Below are 14,075 nucleotides of genomic sequence, written 5' to 3'. Positions count from 1 at the left end.
ATTAAATTCTAGTTTAGATGTATTGGATTTTTGAAAAATAATTCTAATTAAAAATTTTTTTTGTATACGTCAATTTTCAATTGAGGGGAATTATGCGGACAAGATCAATGTTCCTAAAAGTTTCGATATCTCTTAAGGTGTATGCCGCAAGGGGATCTTAATTAACAAACTTTTTCAATCATCCCGAAAAAAGAACTTCTTTTTTTTTAACAAAAGCCGATCAAATTACAAGATAAAAAAGATATACTAATCCTTTTAATCTAATTTTGGGAAGAAAGGGATGTTGAAGAGCTGGATTTCTTTGAGTTTCCAGAGGGGGCGAGGGTTTTTTTTTTCATTTTGATAGAAATCGTGTTCCTTTGATCCAAATCCGTTTCCATTTAACAAAATCCAGTTTCTTTTGACTTCTATTTTATGGAGGTTCAGTTCTTTTGATCTAAATCCATACGTTTTTGGAGAAATCCGTTTCTGGTTAACGAAATTCCGTTGGTTTTTGTATCCAGTAAAGGGAAATTCTGTTCCTTTGAACCAAATCCATCTTCTTTTGAGGAAATCCGTTTCTTAACAAAATGCTGTCTTTATCCGCAGTTAAGGAAAATCCAGTCCCCATCAAAATCCGTTCATTTTTAAGTAAATCCGTTTCTGTTTAACAAAATCCCGTTGGTTTATTCATCCAGTTGATAAAAATTCTGTTCCTTTGATATATAAATCCAATTTCTTTGAAGGAAATCCTTGAGCCAAAAGGAAGAATTTTGATTTCCATTTCTTCGAATTTAAAAAATATCATCATTTTGCTAAAACATCTTGATATAGATGACAATTGAATCACTAGATTCTCTCAATTAACTTAATCCATCCCAATTATCGTGGAACTATTCGCTGCGGCAAAAGGGGGAATGCACTCACACCATCAGACTAGTAGTTGATAAATGTCGGAACATTAACCGCTTGAGTTGGAATTAGAAGGAAGCGGAACAGGGATTGTCCCGTGGGTTATGTTTGGGTGCTGTCGTCAAAACGTCTCTCGTTCCATCACGCCTGGAGGTAAATCGAGTTGCCTTAGGTCACGGTGGCACGAGAACGGAAGGATTTTCCCCTTGAGGATGAGGGTGAAAAGAGCCACACAGACTAAGAGAGAGAGAGAGAGTTGTAATGGCTCAAAGAGTGAGTGAGAATTCCGGTTCTCACTCTCACTTTGGCCCGCCTTCGATGCTATCAACCTCGACCACAAACACCGATTCACGACCACTTTAAGGGTGAGTAGTCTGTTTACCACCCCGACTTATCCTCAAGGAAACCAGAACACTCGACTAGTTGTCAGACCTCGAATCATTCCTTTTCTTCTGATCTCTTAAAGGGGGATATTGTGACTGAATTTTTTTTTCTCTCTTGAATTTAATACAAATCCCATCATCATCATCATCATCATCATCATCGTAAATAATAATCAACCTTAATGAAGTGAAGCGTCAAACTTGTTAGATACTATAATCATATTAGGATGCGATTAAAATCTCCACTAGGAGATTACAAAATTTTGTTATCATCAAAATTTAATGGCATCGCCTGCAGTCTCTAAATTATTAACGTCAATTTTCCCACCCCTAACTTCGAGGGATTATTAAATTTTTAGTTCAGATATTTTTTAAAAACAATTGTGGAATTGTATTTAAGACCACAATTTTGACGCCGGGATTAGCTTGGGTAATTCAATGATGATTAATTGAACCGTGTCTGGCAACAAGCGTAATAACCTGCAAAACGATAGAGGGAGAGAACCTATAGAGGGAAATGTCGGAAGGGTTAACTAAACACATTGAACGATACATACTCCTTGTGACCAATTTACTATAGGAGATTAGAGAGATAATGGATGCTTACAGATTCTGGCTTTCCTCATTACGTGTACATAATCCAATTCATCTAGGAAATCAAATTAGAAACTATTTTTTTAAAAAAAGGATTCAGGTGTGCATGGAGTTTTCGAGGATAAAGTTTTCTTTATCTCTTACCTTGATCGCAGCGAGTACTTTAAGACGGTCTACGTGCTCTGAAAATCCTACTAAAAATTTAAGCATCAAGAGAGAGAAACTAGTCTATACTTTAGAGAGAACTAAATCACGTTGAGTTTACATTATTCAGTTCCTCGCAAGAATATCAAAGTAAGAGATTGTGAATAATCTACAATCAGTGCAAGAGGGGAAAAAATAATAATTTCAGCAAAACAAAAAAAAATAATAAAATTCTTTTTGTTTCAGTCGCCGGGAGTAATGCCATTCTACGGTGATAGTGGTACGGGTTTTCGGCCAGCAGCTGGTTTTGGAAACACAGTATGGCATCAGGGTGTGGGAACAGTAACAGTTGAAGCCACACCAACAACATGGCCACCTCAACAATTCATTCAACAAATTCCTGCTCCCAATCAATTGGAGGAATTGAGGTATCATCCACAGTACAGTGCGGCAACTCCCTATCATCCCCAACCAGTAACCTATCAGCAACAAACATTCATAACAACCGATCAGTCCGCTTTTCAACGTGCCGGATCAACGGGACAATATACTATTACCGGACAGCCATCACCCTTGGCCACTGTTGCTTCGCAGAATACCACAACAACCCCTCAGAGACCTCTAAATGGTCAATTTATGGAACCAGCCGTCACTCCAGGCCAAGTTGGTTACGAAAGACAGGAATATGTTAATGGATATCAACAACAGGTGAGCATCCATTCACTGGAATTTGATATGCTTTGATGTCGTCCGAGTTTCCCAACAGAAGATAAAAATCACTTTTTAGAAAACAAGGAGAATATTTTGATGAATGAAAAACCGGGGGCCCCATTATTTAAACCACTGCTCGATTTTAAGTTACAGATCGAATGATCCTCTTTTCAGGACGTGACTATGGCACCACCACCAGCGACAACACCAACGAGTCGCAGCAGTTCCGTTCACATGGATTCTCAACCATCGCAGCCTCAACAACAACAACAACAACAACAACAACAACCACCACCATCCACCGACACACAGGTCAAAGGTTTTGCGACAATTGCCGCAAACAATGTGTCGGGAAACGAGATGCCTGGGTATCCACTTCAACAGGGCCCACAGAGTTTACACAACTCTAACGGATATCCAGGCTACGTGGAAATGGGTCAAAATCAATGGCAGCAAGAACGACAACAAGACAATAATCGTCACATTTGGTCCGATTCAAATCCAGACGGTAAAATCCCATGGTCCGAGAGTGGTTTACAACCTAAAACTGAAACAGAAAGGCCTGAGAGTCACATGAGTTGGGATAATTCCGAACAGCACAAAAGTCAAAATTGGCAAAATCAAAATCAAAATCGACTCACCCCCTCTCAACACTGGCCTCAACATTCGCCAAAAATTCCCGAGCATCAAAATTCCCAAAGAATGACACCGTCCTGGTCGCAAAATAGCCCTCAGGAACAAGCTCAAAATTCAAGACTGACACCCTCGGGACAAATTCAACAGCAGCAGCAGCAGCAGTGGCAACAACAAAAAATTGAAAATCCCCGATTGACACCATCGAATCAAATGACCTGGCCCGATACGCCTACTAGTCAACCAAATTGGTCGCCAAACAGTATGAAAAGTGACGGCAGTCAACAGCAACAACAGTGGCCTGATTCCCAACCAAGTCCTCGACGTACACCCGTTACAAATCCCCCATCATGGCCAAATCAAACCACCCAGGAAACTAAAATCGAACAATGGTCATCGCCCCGATCAAACGAAAATCCCTCCAATTGGACTCAATCTAAAGAGATTCAAAATTCCGCATCTGGCGAAAGAATTATTTGGCATCCAGATGGAAAAAACGGTTTTCCCTCCGATGGTCAAGAAACCCAAGAATACAATCAAACAAATCGTGTGAATTTAAACAGTCGGCTAAAATCAATGATTTTGAATAAACAACACCAAATGCAGAATCAACCAAGAATCCAACAACAAAATCAGATACAAAATATTCCAAATCAAAATCAAATGCAGGGTCAAATGCAAAATCCCTCTCAGATACAAAATCTGCAAAACCAACAGATGCAGCAAAATCAGAATCAAATGCAAATGCAGCAAAATCAGCATCAAATTCATCAAATGCGTAATGGTAGTAGTTCAAAGGAATTTCCCAATGACGATCGGGGACGTGATTCACACGAAAATGAAAAACAACAAGAAAAGCGAGACTACAATCAATTGATGACAATTGGCCAAAATGAATCCATGACCGGTAATTTTTTATTGCATAGCCACCACCCTCGGGTCGATAGTTTGCCCGACGGTGGTGGCTTATGGGAGTGGACTGGTGGCGGTAATATAATTCCCGAAAGTGGAATTGACAATTTCATCAAATATCAAAATGAGAAATTAAACAAAGAAGAACCTGAAGTGAAAGAAAAAATTGATCCGATAATAAAGCAAGAGACTAACGAAGAGATAGAGGATATTTCAAAAACTATCAAAATCGAACCAGAACAGAAAGAACAGGACAATTATCCTTTTCAAGGTGATGGAGGACCAGCTAAAATTTCACCTGAAACTGATACCTGGTGCTGTCGACGTGGTGGAACCGAGCAACCAACACCTGAACATCTACGCGATGGTTGTTGTCAAGGTTTACAAACACAAGACGAAAAATCGGATCCCGAAATTAAAAATGAAGATCCAATTAGTCCAAAAAGTCAAACATCAAGCGGCACAAAAGATCAACATCATCAACATCTGGATAAGATCAAGAACAATGTGAGGACCGAAGTACCCGACTGCAGCTGTTTTCCTCCAGATAAATGTGAGTTGCCATTGAATATTCAGTTCTACGACACTAACAACGAGAGAACACACTAACCAACAACTCGATAATACAAAAAAAACTGATAGAAAACAAAAAAAAAAAAAAAAAAGGGGCAGAGGAAAGCTTATGCCCAAAAAAATGGTTTCCATTTCTAAGGCATATTTTCGCTTACCCCTTTCATTAAACCTAAAAAACGATACATAAGTGTCGTAGTAAAATACAAGTTCAAACACAAGGTCCACCGGAACCTGGATCCTATTACACGCATCTTGGTGCGGCCGCCAGTCTTCCAGAACTTCGTAACGACTTGGAGCGGAGAACTGGCCTCAAGGGTAACGCTATTAGGTTCGAAAAGGTCATCTACACGGGAAAGGAGAGCAAAACAACGCAGGGTTGTCCTATGGCAAAATGGGTACGAAATTTTTCACTATTTTCAAGAATTGTTCTAAGAAACAAAAATATTTAGGTAATTTATTATTCACAGATTCTTCGTCGTTCGGGAATTGATGAGAAAATTCTCACAATTGTCAAACATCGTCAGGGACATAAATGTGCAACTGCTTGGATAGTAGTTGCAGTTGTTGCTTGGGAAGGTGTACCATCACATGAGGCCGATCGAATCTACTCTCTTCTTACCCACAAACTCAATCGTTTTGGTCTTCCAACAACAAGAAGATGTGGAACCAATGAGCCAAGAACCTGCGCATGTCAGGGTCTTGATCCCGATTCTTGTGGTGCAAGTTTTTCATTTGGATGCTCTTGGTCCATGTACTACAATGGCTGTAAATATGCCCGAAGCAAGACTGTCAGGAAATTTCGGCTTTCCGTCAAATCGGAGGTAAGTCTCCGAAAAGAGAAATACTAAAGACTCTAAAGTGACTCTGAAAGTCTTTACTAAAAATCTGATTTTAGGAACAAGAGGTCGAGGAAAGGATGCACGTGTTGGCAACACTGCTGTCTCCATTGTATCTGAGCCTTGCGCCCGAAGCTTTTAACAATCAAACCCAATTCGAGCGGGAAGCCAGCGAATGCAGATTGGGTTTTAAGCCCGGAAGACCATTCTCCGGTGTGACGGCTTGCATAGATTTTTGTGCCCATTCACATCGCGATTTGCACAATATGAACAATGGTTGCACGGTTGTTGTAAGCCTGACGAAACATCGAACCCTCGCTAAACCAGAGGACGAACAATTGCACGTACTGCCACTGTACATCATGGACGAAACAGACGAATTCGGCTCCAAGGAAGGCCAAGAGGAGAAAGTTCGAGCCGGTGCTCTCGACGTTCTAACCAAGTAGGTTTCTTAAATCCAAAAATCATCTATTTCGTTTTAAGTTCTCCAAAAGCTAACAAATACTTCTTACAGATATCCCTGTGAGGTGCGTGTTCGTTCCGTACCACTCCAACCTTGTCGAAGACATGGTAAAAAGCGTAAGGAAGAGGAACCAGAAACAATTCACAACAAAAAGGAAACTGTAAAAACAACCGAAAAACACGAACCTAGAATTAATTTTCAAGATCAAAGGCGGGATCCACAAATGAATACAGTATTCGAGGGAATGGATGCCCAATTGCAAAGTTCTCAGGTTTCATCCACAGTATTGGATAGTCCAGTTTCGATGTATCAAGGCTGGGGTTATCAGAACGAACAACAGTGGAACAGAAATTGGCTCGATCAACGTAAAAACAATTGGCTAAATCCATGGAATGAATATCCATTCAGTGGTTTGGAACGTGAAATGAAAGTTGTTCCTGACAGTACAAGTTTGGATGACACGAGACCCAGGAGTACGGTTTCTCAACGTACTGACACTTCACAAGATTACAGACCTCCAAACACTCCAGAATCACTAACTTACTCGCCAAGATCTCATCTTTCACCTCGAGCTCCTTTCTCCAATCCTTATTTTTCAAATCCAAATTCTTCTGCCACATTTTCAAATTTACCCAATTGCAATCCTCCTGGAGAATTTCATCATAGATATCCGAACCACACCTACGATAATAAACCCAATTTTTCGCCCTACGATCAAAGAAAATCTACCGAGGGTTTTAGAAATCCAAACTACGACCACGTTGATCAATATCAGGCGAAACTTGCAGTGGCTAGACAGCAGCGTTTACCAGGAAATTATCAAGAAATACCAAAATCGGAGTACAGAATGGAACAAGATTATTTACCACCGAGAGTTTATCAACCACCTCAAGAGAACAATACTTCGAAACCAATTGACTTGCATCATCCATTTGCCGATCCAGCGAAAGATTCCTGGAATGATCAAACGTTTTCCACTAATCCTAGGGATCAACCCTCGGAGCCTTCACCATTTCGAGTACCAAAAGGTAGACCTCCGTCTCGAACAGCTCCAAATGTCGATACAAATATCTTCCAAAATTCCTTTGTTAAAACGTTCCTTAAACCTCAGGAACCCTCCAATAGACCTCAAAGAAGACCAGATTGGCCCGAAGGCAAACGTGAAGAAAACTGGCTAAATTGGTCCGAAGAGATTAAAGTACAAGACTATCATCCAATAAGACATTTTCCCCAGTACAGTTACGGTTATCCCGTTTTTGACAAATCCTATCCAAACCTCGAGGGTTACAATTATCAGTACCATCAACCAGATTATCCACCACAATTGTATCAACAGAAACGTGAAACCTATCCACCATCTCCATATCAGGGTGTTTCGCCCTATCAGGGATTAAATCCGTCCTGGCGATGGGAGAAACCACCGCAATGGGAACTCTATGGTCCTCCATCGTATTTTCCAGTTCTTCCTGATCCACCGCCAAAGGCCGAACCATTGGGTGAAGTTGCGGATTTTTCTGACAATGAAGAATGCTTCAAGGATCAACAAATGGGTGGCGTGGCAATTGCCCTGGGTCACGGTAGCGTTCTCTTTGAATGTGCAAAACATGAAATGCACTGCACCACAGCACTCAAGAAACCAAATCGTCTCAGTCCAACGAGAATTAGTTTGGTATTTTATCAACATCGAAATCTCAATAGAGGGAAACATGGTTGGGAAGAGTGGGAGGAGAAAATGAGACTCAGAAAATTGGGCATTACAACAAATACCACAACAAATACAACTAATGTTCAGACGCCGACAACTGTTTCCAGTCCTGGAGTTTCATCAGGTAATTTTGATTTGATGATATGGAAGGTTTTTTTTATTACGGAACAAGAAGATTTTCAATAGATTTTGATTCGATTTTGATGAAGAACACTGAAGAAAGAAAAAATTGCAAACCTTTTTAGAAATTTTTTCTCTTCACAGGTTGAAAAACTTGAGAAACAAAGGAGGATCTGTGGAAGGAGTCGAACACCTTTGCGCCGGGCTGAATTTCGGGACCAGTTGCTGTCAGAAAAAAAGCTGACTTTTTTGGCTTCACGAATCGCAAAAAGGTATATACGATTTTCATCCTAGCGCGAAGGTGTTGCAAAATTTTCGAACAGATAATTTTCTGGCTCCTGCTAAATTTTCGATTACTGCTAAATTTTTGATCCTAGCTAAATTTTTGCTAATAACTTCTAAATTTTCGGTTGTAAAGCTTTTTTTGCAATTGTAACTTCCAATACAGAGGGGCTTAATATTTTTTAACCAACCGGAACTAACTTTTTATTCATCCTAGCAAACATTTTACCTGACATAACTAAATTACTTACCAGTTCTTTTTCTCCAATTATTTCTTAATAAAATTTTTTTGCTTCCAGATCAATTGACGCATCATCTAAAAATCCCGAATTCCCAATATATGATGAGATCTTCCGCCTGCACCACCATGACCTGGACAACTCAATTTCCAATGCATCCCTGCATAATAACCGAATCGTGCCAAGAAGCAAAACAAGCCAACGGCTGAAAAAAAGACGAGATCTAGTCAACAATGAATTCAAAAATCAAAAAAAAAAAACAAGAGGCTTCCTCAGTGGATTGCATTAACATCAAATTTCGTTTCTATTTTATCAAAAAAAAAAGACTCAATCCACACTGCCATTTTTACAAGTCATCATTGACACTAACAGAAAAATTCTCTACTACGATCATACCCCCCCCCCCCCGAACCACCCCAAAAAAATTAAATTTCAGGGGCTTCCCAATTTCTTTATTTTCTAAAGAAATAAAAAATCAAGTCGAATCGAGGCTTAAAAATCCCGCGAAAAATTTTTGTCCAAGCGTGATTGATTTGGAAAAAAAATTAATTTCGATATTTCCGTGTTTGATAGCACCTCTAAAACATTTCTTTTTAATTAGCTAGTCGTCAGGTTCAAAAAAAAAAAAAAATTGCGCGTTTCTCGAAAGTGCGCACAAACGTCCGAGCCTCCTCTACATATATAAAAAAAAATAATAATAATAATTATTGTAAAACTTTTTGCTCAGTTCACGGACGTTAAAACCGGAACGAAAAAACAAATACTCGTTTTAAGACTTTATTTTTTATATATACAAAACTAAAAGTATTTTTATCTATTAGGTGACGAAATGCTCATTTTTTTACAATTTTCAATTAAAACTAAAAGGGATAGCAAGAACGGAGTAGCAAATTATTTTCAAAACTCTTCTCTCCGTGTTGGGACCAAGTCTTTCAAGATGGATTTTTTTTTTATACCCAAATAAACCGGTGACTTTTTTTTAACCCTCAATTTATATTCGTTCTGGTTTGCGCTCCGTTAAAATCTCTGGAAAAAAAAATCCAGTCAAAAAAAAGACTGCATTTTGACAGTTCTTTTTAATTGCGTGTAGTCACCTGCACAATTTTACACTTTCGAGATTAATAATTTAAAAAACACGAAAATGATCTCAAAGTTTTTTTTTTAATGAAAAAAGACCCTTATTTTTAATCCATTTGTACATTTTTGCGCTTATTGTATCGTATTTATTTGTATGCACACTTTTTGCACCCGTTATAAATAAATGAAAAAAAAAATTATATATATATATATATATATAGAAAATTAAGTACGACGTGACTCAGTACAAAGACAAAGAATTTTTTTTAAAAGAATGCAAAAAAAATGAATGTTTGATAAAAATGAGTGAATGTTTAATACTGTTACTCGATTCGAAAAAAAAAATTGTCCAAAATCAGAACTGACAGAAAGAAAACAGAATTTGGGCAAAAGAAAGGAAAAAGTGACGCTAACCTCAAAAAAAAAAAAAAAAAAAATTGTCTTTTGCGCAAACTCCGTTATTGTCAGCTCTCCACAAAGTTGTCACTTATTTTTCTTTCGACGAAAAGTGGAGTCTAATTTATGTGTATTATTATTATTATTTGAATTATTTTGTACATACTAGGAATGACTATTAGAAGATTTTTTTTTCCCTCCCTAAAAATGAAAAAAAAAAAATTCCCATTTTATACATATATAAATAAAAAAACAAATATATATATATGAATAGAAATATATATATATATAAAGAAAGAATCTTTACAAAACGTGTGTGAGAGAAAAAAAAATTGTGTGCGTGTTTTGTTTTTTCTTTCTTTATTATTATTATTATTTATTTATTATCGACGCCCCTTGTTTTAGGAGTAAAAAATTTTTTTAGGCTGATTTTCTTTGTCGACACAAAAATGGTGTCAATTTTATATGGACGGGATATTTTTTTTTCTTTTTTTTTTTTTTTTTTAAGAGCCAATCGTCCTCCCGCCCCTCAAAGTATTATAAGAATCATTAATATATTATCATCAATTATTATCGCATACAATAATTAGTAATATAATCTAATTTAATTGATTATTTATTAATTAAGTTTTTTTTTGACAAAAAAAAAAACTACTATCTATATACTTTTAAGCGCAGTTAAAGAGTTAAACGCCGAAATGCTGCAAGAAAAATAAATACTACAATTTTTGAAATTTAAAAAATAATAGTGAAAAATTAAATTTTTTTTTTTTTTTAATAACGTAAAAAATTGCGCATTCCGGAACGTTTTTCCTTTGACTAACGTAATCTATTCCAAATTTTCTGTAAGCTAAGTTATTTCCCTTTATTTCACCATTTATCGATTGTAATATGTATATTGTAAGGACGGACAGAGCTAAGAAATACTCTTTTCTTTTTTTTTGCAAAAATAAAAATCTCTTTTTGAGAAAAAAATTATGTCATATTGGTAAAAATGTATTTATACGCTCACAAAAGCAACTACAGTACAAGATTCACCTTCTATGCGCCAGTCTCTTAGAATTAATTACAAGCATTCGTTTCTCTTTTTTTTTTTTATTTTAGCTTTGTGTCTCGTAATTTAAAAAAATTCGCTACTCTGCGAAAAACTATTTTTTTCCTATTTAAATACTTCCAAAAATATTTTTTTTTTTTTTAAAAAAAGTAATTAAAAAGTTTATAAATAAAAAAAGCGTGAAATTAAATAACGAGACGATGCCAAAATAGTGTTTAATTAATAATAATAAATTAGAATATTAATGAGATTACGTGTATAATGATAAAAAAAAAGTAAAATAAACGAAACTATCAAAGCTAAAGTATTGTAAGAAAAAAAAATCATTTGTAAAAGTAATAAATATTAATTAATTAAAAAAAAAAGAAAGGAATAAATAATTAAGAGAGACAAAATGAAATTACGATTTAATAAAAACGTGGTTAAAAAAAAATGACAAGTTGAAAAGTGTATTTTTTCTTCCAACGCCAAAAAGATGCCATTTTGTTTTATACGAAAAACCCGAAAAAAATGAGAAAAAAAAAGAATTTTAATGCTATAATGGGAGAAAAAATTATGTAAAATGTGTAGTAGCAAAAAAAAAAAAAAAAAAAAATTGTCCCAGACGAAAAGTTTCACATTCTACTCGATTGTTTTCCAATTATTATTATTATTATTATTACTATTATTATTATTATTATTGATCAGTGGAATGCGAATAGAAATCAGAAATTTTTAATCTGGGATAACGTATGTGTGTGTAACATGTCTTGTCCGCCTTATGAAGCAAAAAAAAAATAAAAATAAAAAAAACATTACAATAGGAGAAAAAAAACAATATTTGTAGATTACAATAACAATTTGAAAATAAACAATAGAAATAATAAATTCAGTGTCTTTATTTTTAACCCTCTTTTAATCGTAGCAATTTTTTTTTTTATCAGAATTATATTTTTGTTAGAAAATAAATTTCACATAAAAATTCTATTTGAATTTTTTAATACTTATTTTTATAGAATAGAAAAAATTAAATATAAAAAATAAGAAACATGAAGTTATTTTTATAATTACGGTTTTAAAATTTAATACACTGGACAATATATGGAAATAAAATGAAGAAATTATTGTCAGATGATAAAAAAAAAAAAAAATAAATAAAAAAATAAAAAACATGAGCCATTACAAATTTTATGCGCGCAAAAATGGTAATCCTCATTTTCATCTTTACGATTCGAACAATTGGTTACATAAGGTAGAAAATTGTATATGACCAGAAACGGAGGCCGTTCTCTCTCTCTCTCTTATAATACAGTCTTTAAAGAAACCGTCGCATAAATCATCGAAGCGTTTTAATTTCCCTCCCCCCTATTTTTTCTTTTTGCCCTTGCAACGATTGTTTCCAACTGGAAATGGAATTTTTTTCTTCTTTACATAAATGTCAAGTTAATTTTATTCTTCGTTTAAAATGTAAAAAAAATTTCTAATATTTTTTCTTTCCGAAAAAACTTTATTCAAAATTCAAAAAAATTGTTTTTATTATTTAAAAACAAAAAAAATTGGTTTGAAAAAGTAATCTTTCTAATAGCTCTTTTTAACTAACTATTAACTATTAGTTCGATATATCGATTGATTCGAGATATCGATTAGTTCGAGATATCGATTAGTTCGAGATATCAATTAGTTCGAGATAACGATATATCGATTATTTCGATATATCGATTAATTCGAGATATCGATTGATTTGAGATATCGATTAGTTCGAGATATCGATTAGTTCGAGATATCAATTAGTTCGAGATAACGATATATCGATTATTTCGATATATCGATTAATTCGAGATATCGATTAGTTCGAGATATCGATATATCGGTTATTTCGATACAACGATTCTTTCGATATATCGATTATTTCGGTATATCGATTATTTCGATACATCGATTAGTTCGATATATCAATTATTTCGATAAATCGATAAGTTCGATATATCGATTATTTCGATATATCGATTGATTCGAGATATCGATTGATTTGAGATATCGATTAGTTCGAGATATCAATTAGTTCGAGATAACGATATATCGATTATTTCGATATATCGATTAATTCGAGATATCGATTGATTTGAGATATCGATTAGTTCGAGATATCGATTAGTTCGAGATATCGATTAGTTCGAGATATCAATTAGTTCGAGATAACGATATATCGATTATTTCGATATATCGATTAATTCGAGATATCGATTGATTTGAGATATCGATTAGTTCGAGATATCGATTAGTTCGAGATATCAATTAGTTCGAGATAACGATATATCGATTATTTCGATATATCGATTAATTCGAGATATCGATTAGTTCGAGATATCGATATATCGGTTATTTCGATACAACGATTCTTTCGATATATCGATTATTTCGGTATATCGATTATTTCGATACATCGATTAGTTCGATATATCAATTATTTCGATAAATCGATAAGTTCGATATATCGATTATTTCGATATATCGATTGATTCGAGATATCGATTAGTTCGATATGTCGATTGATTCGAGATATCGATTAGTTCGAGATATCGATTAGTTCGAGATATCGATTAGTTCGAGATATCGATTAGTTCGAGATATCGATTAGTTCGAGATATCAATTAGTTCGAGATATCAATTAGTTCGAGATATCGATATATCGGTTATTTCGATACATCGATTATTTCGATATATCGATTATTTTGGTATATCGATTATTTCGATTCATCGATTAGTTCGATATATCGATTATTTCGATATATCGATTGATTCGAGATATCGATTAGTTCGAGATATCGATATATCGATTGATTCGAGATATCGATTAGTTCGATATATCAATTAGTTCGATATATCGATTATTTCGAGATATCGATCTGTGTACAATGATGCAATTACATTTATAAAAAGCGGTTTAATAAGATTTTATAATATTTTAGTAGCATATAATGATAAAATATGTCATATTTATTAGAATGAAAAAGATCCGTTTTCTTAAGCGAAACAAAAAGCTCTTTTCCTGCTTTAACTCCATTGTGTATATAAAGACCAGT

At 34.9% G+C, this 14,075-nt stretch overlaps 1 protein-coding gene across 3 annotated transcripts in view; it reads left to right on the top strand.

The window, feature by feature from the left end:
• Positions 1-11,880, top strand: part of LOC127289164 (DNA N6-methyl adenine demethylase) — a 94,076-nt gene extending 82,196 nt beyond the window's left edge. For 2 of the 3 annotated variants that reach the window (XM_051316957.1, XM_051316956.1), the window contains exons 5-11: positions 2,259-2,720; positions 2,898-4,821; positions 5,061-5,236; positions 5,309-5,662; positions 5,737-6,119; positions 6,192-7,969; positions 8,547-11,880. In XM_051316957.1, coding sequence (XP_051172914.1) covers positions 2,259-2,720; positions 2,898-4,821; positions 5,061-5,236; positions 5,309-5,662; positions 5,737-6,119; positions 6,192-7,969; positions 8,547-8,695 — 5,226 coding nt within the window. In that variant the 3' untranslated portion in view covers positions 8,696-11,880. Of the gene's footprint in view, positions 1-2,258; positions 2,721-2,897; positions 4,822-5,060; positions 5,237-5,308; positions 5,663-5,736; positions 6,120-6,191; positions 7,970-8,109; positions 8,238-8,546 lie in introns of all 3 variants that reach the window. The other variant, XR_007844130.1, reaches the window with a different exon arrangement.
• Positions 11,881-14,075: the final 2,195 nt, after the last annotated feature.

The sequence above is a fragment of the Leptopilina boulardi genome, unplaced genomic scaffold, assembly GCF_019393585.1.
Source record: "Leptopilina boulardi isolate dan_hultmark-lab unplaced genomic scaffold, ZJU_Lbou_2.1 LbouV2_4, whole genome shotgun sequence".
In the NCBI taxonomy this organism is placed as follows: domain Eukaryota; kingdom Metazoa; phylum Arthropoda; class Insecta; order Hymenoptera; family Figitidae; genus Leptopilina; species Leptopilina boulardi.
The sequence above is the reverse complement of the archived record's forward strand: the minus strand, read 5'-3'. Positions and strand labels throughout refer to the sequence as shown.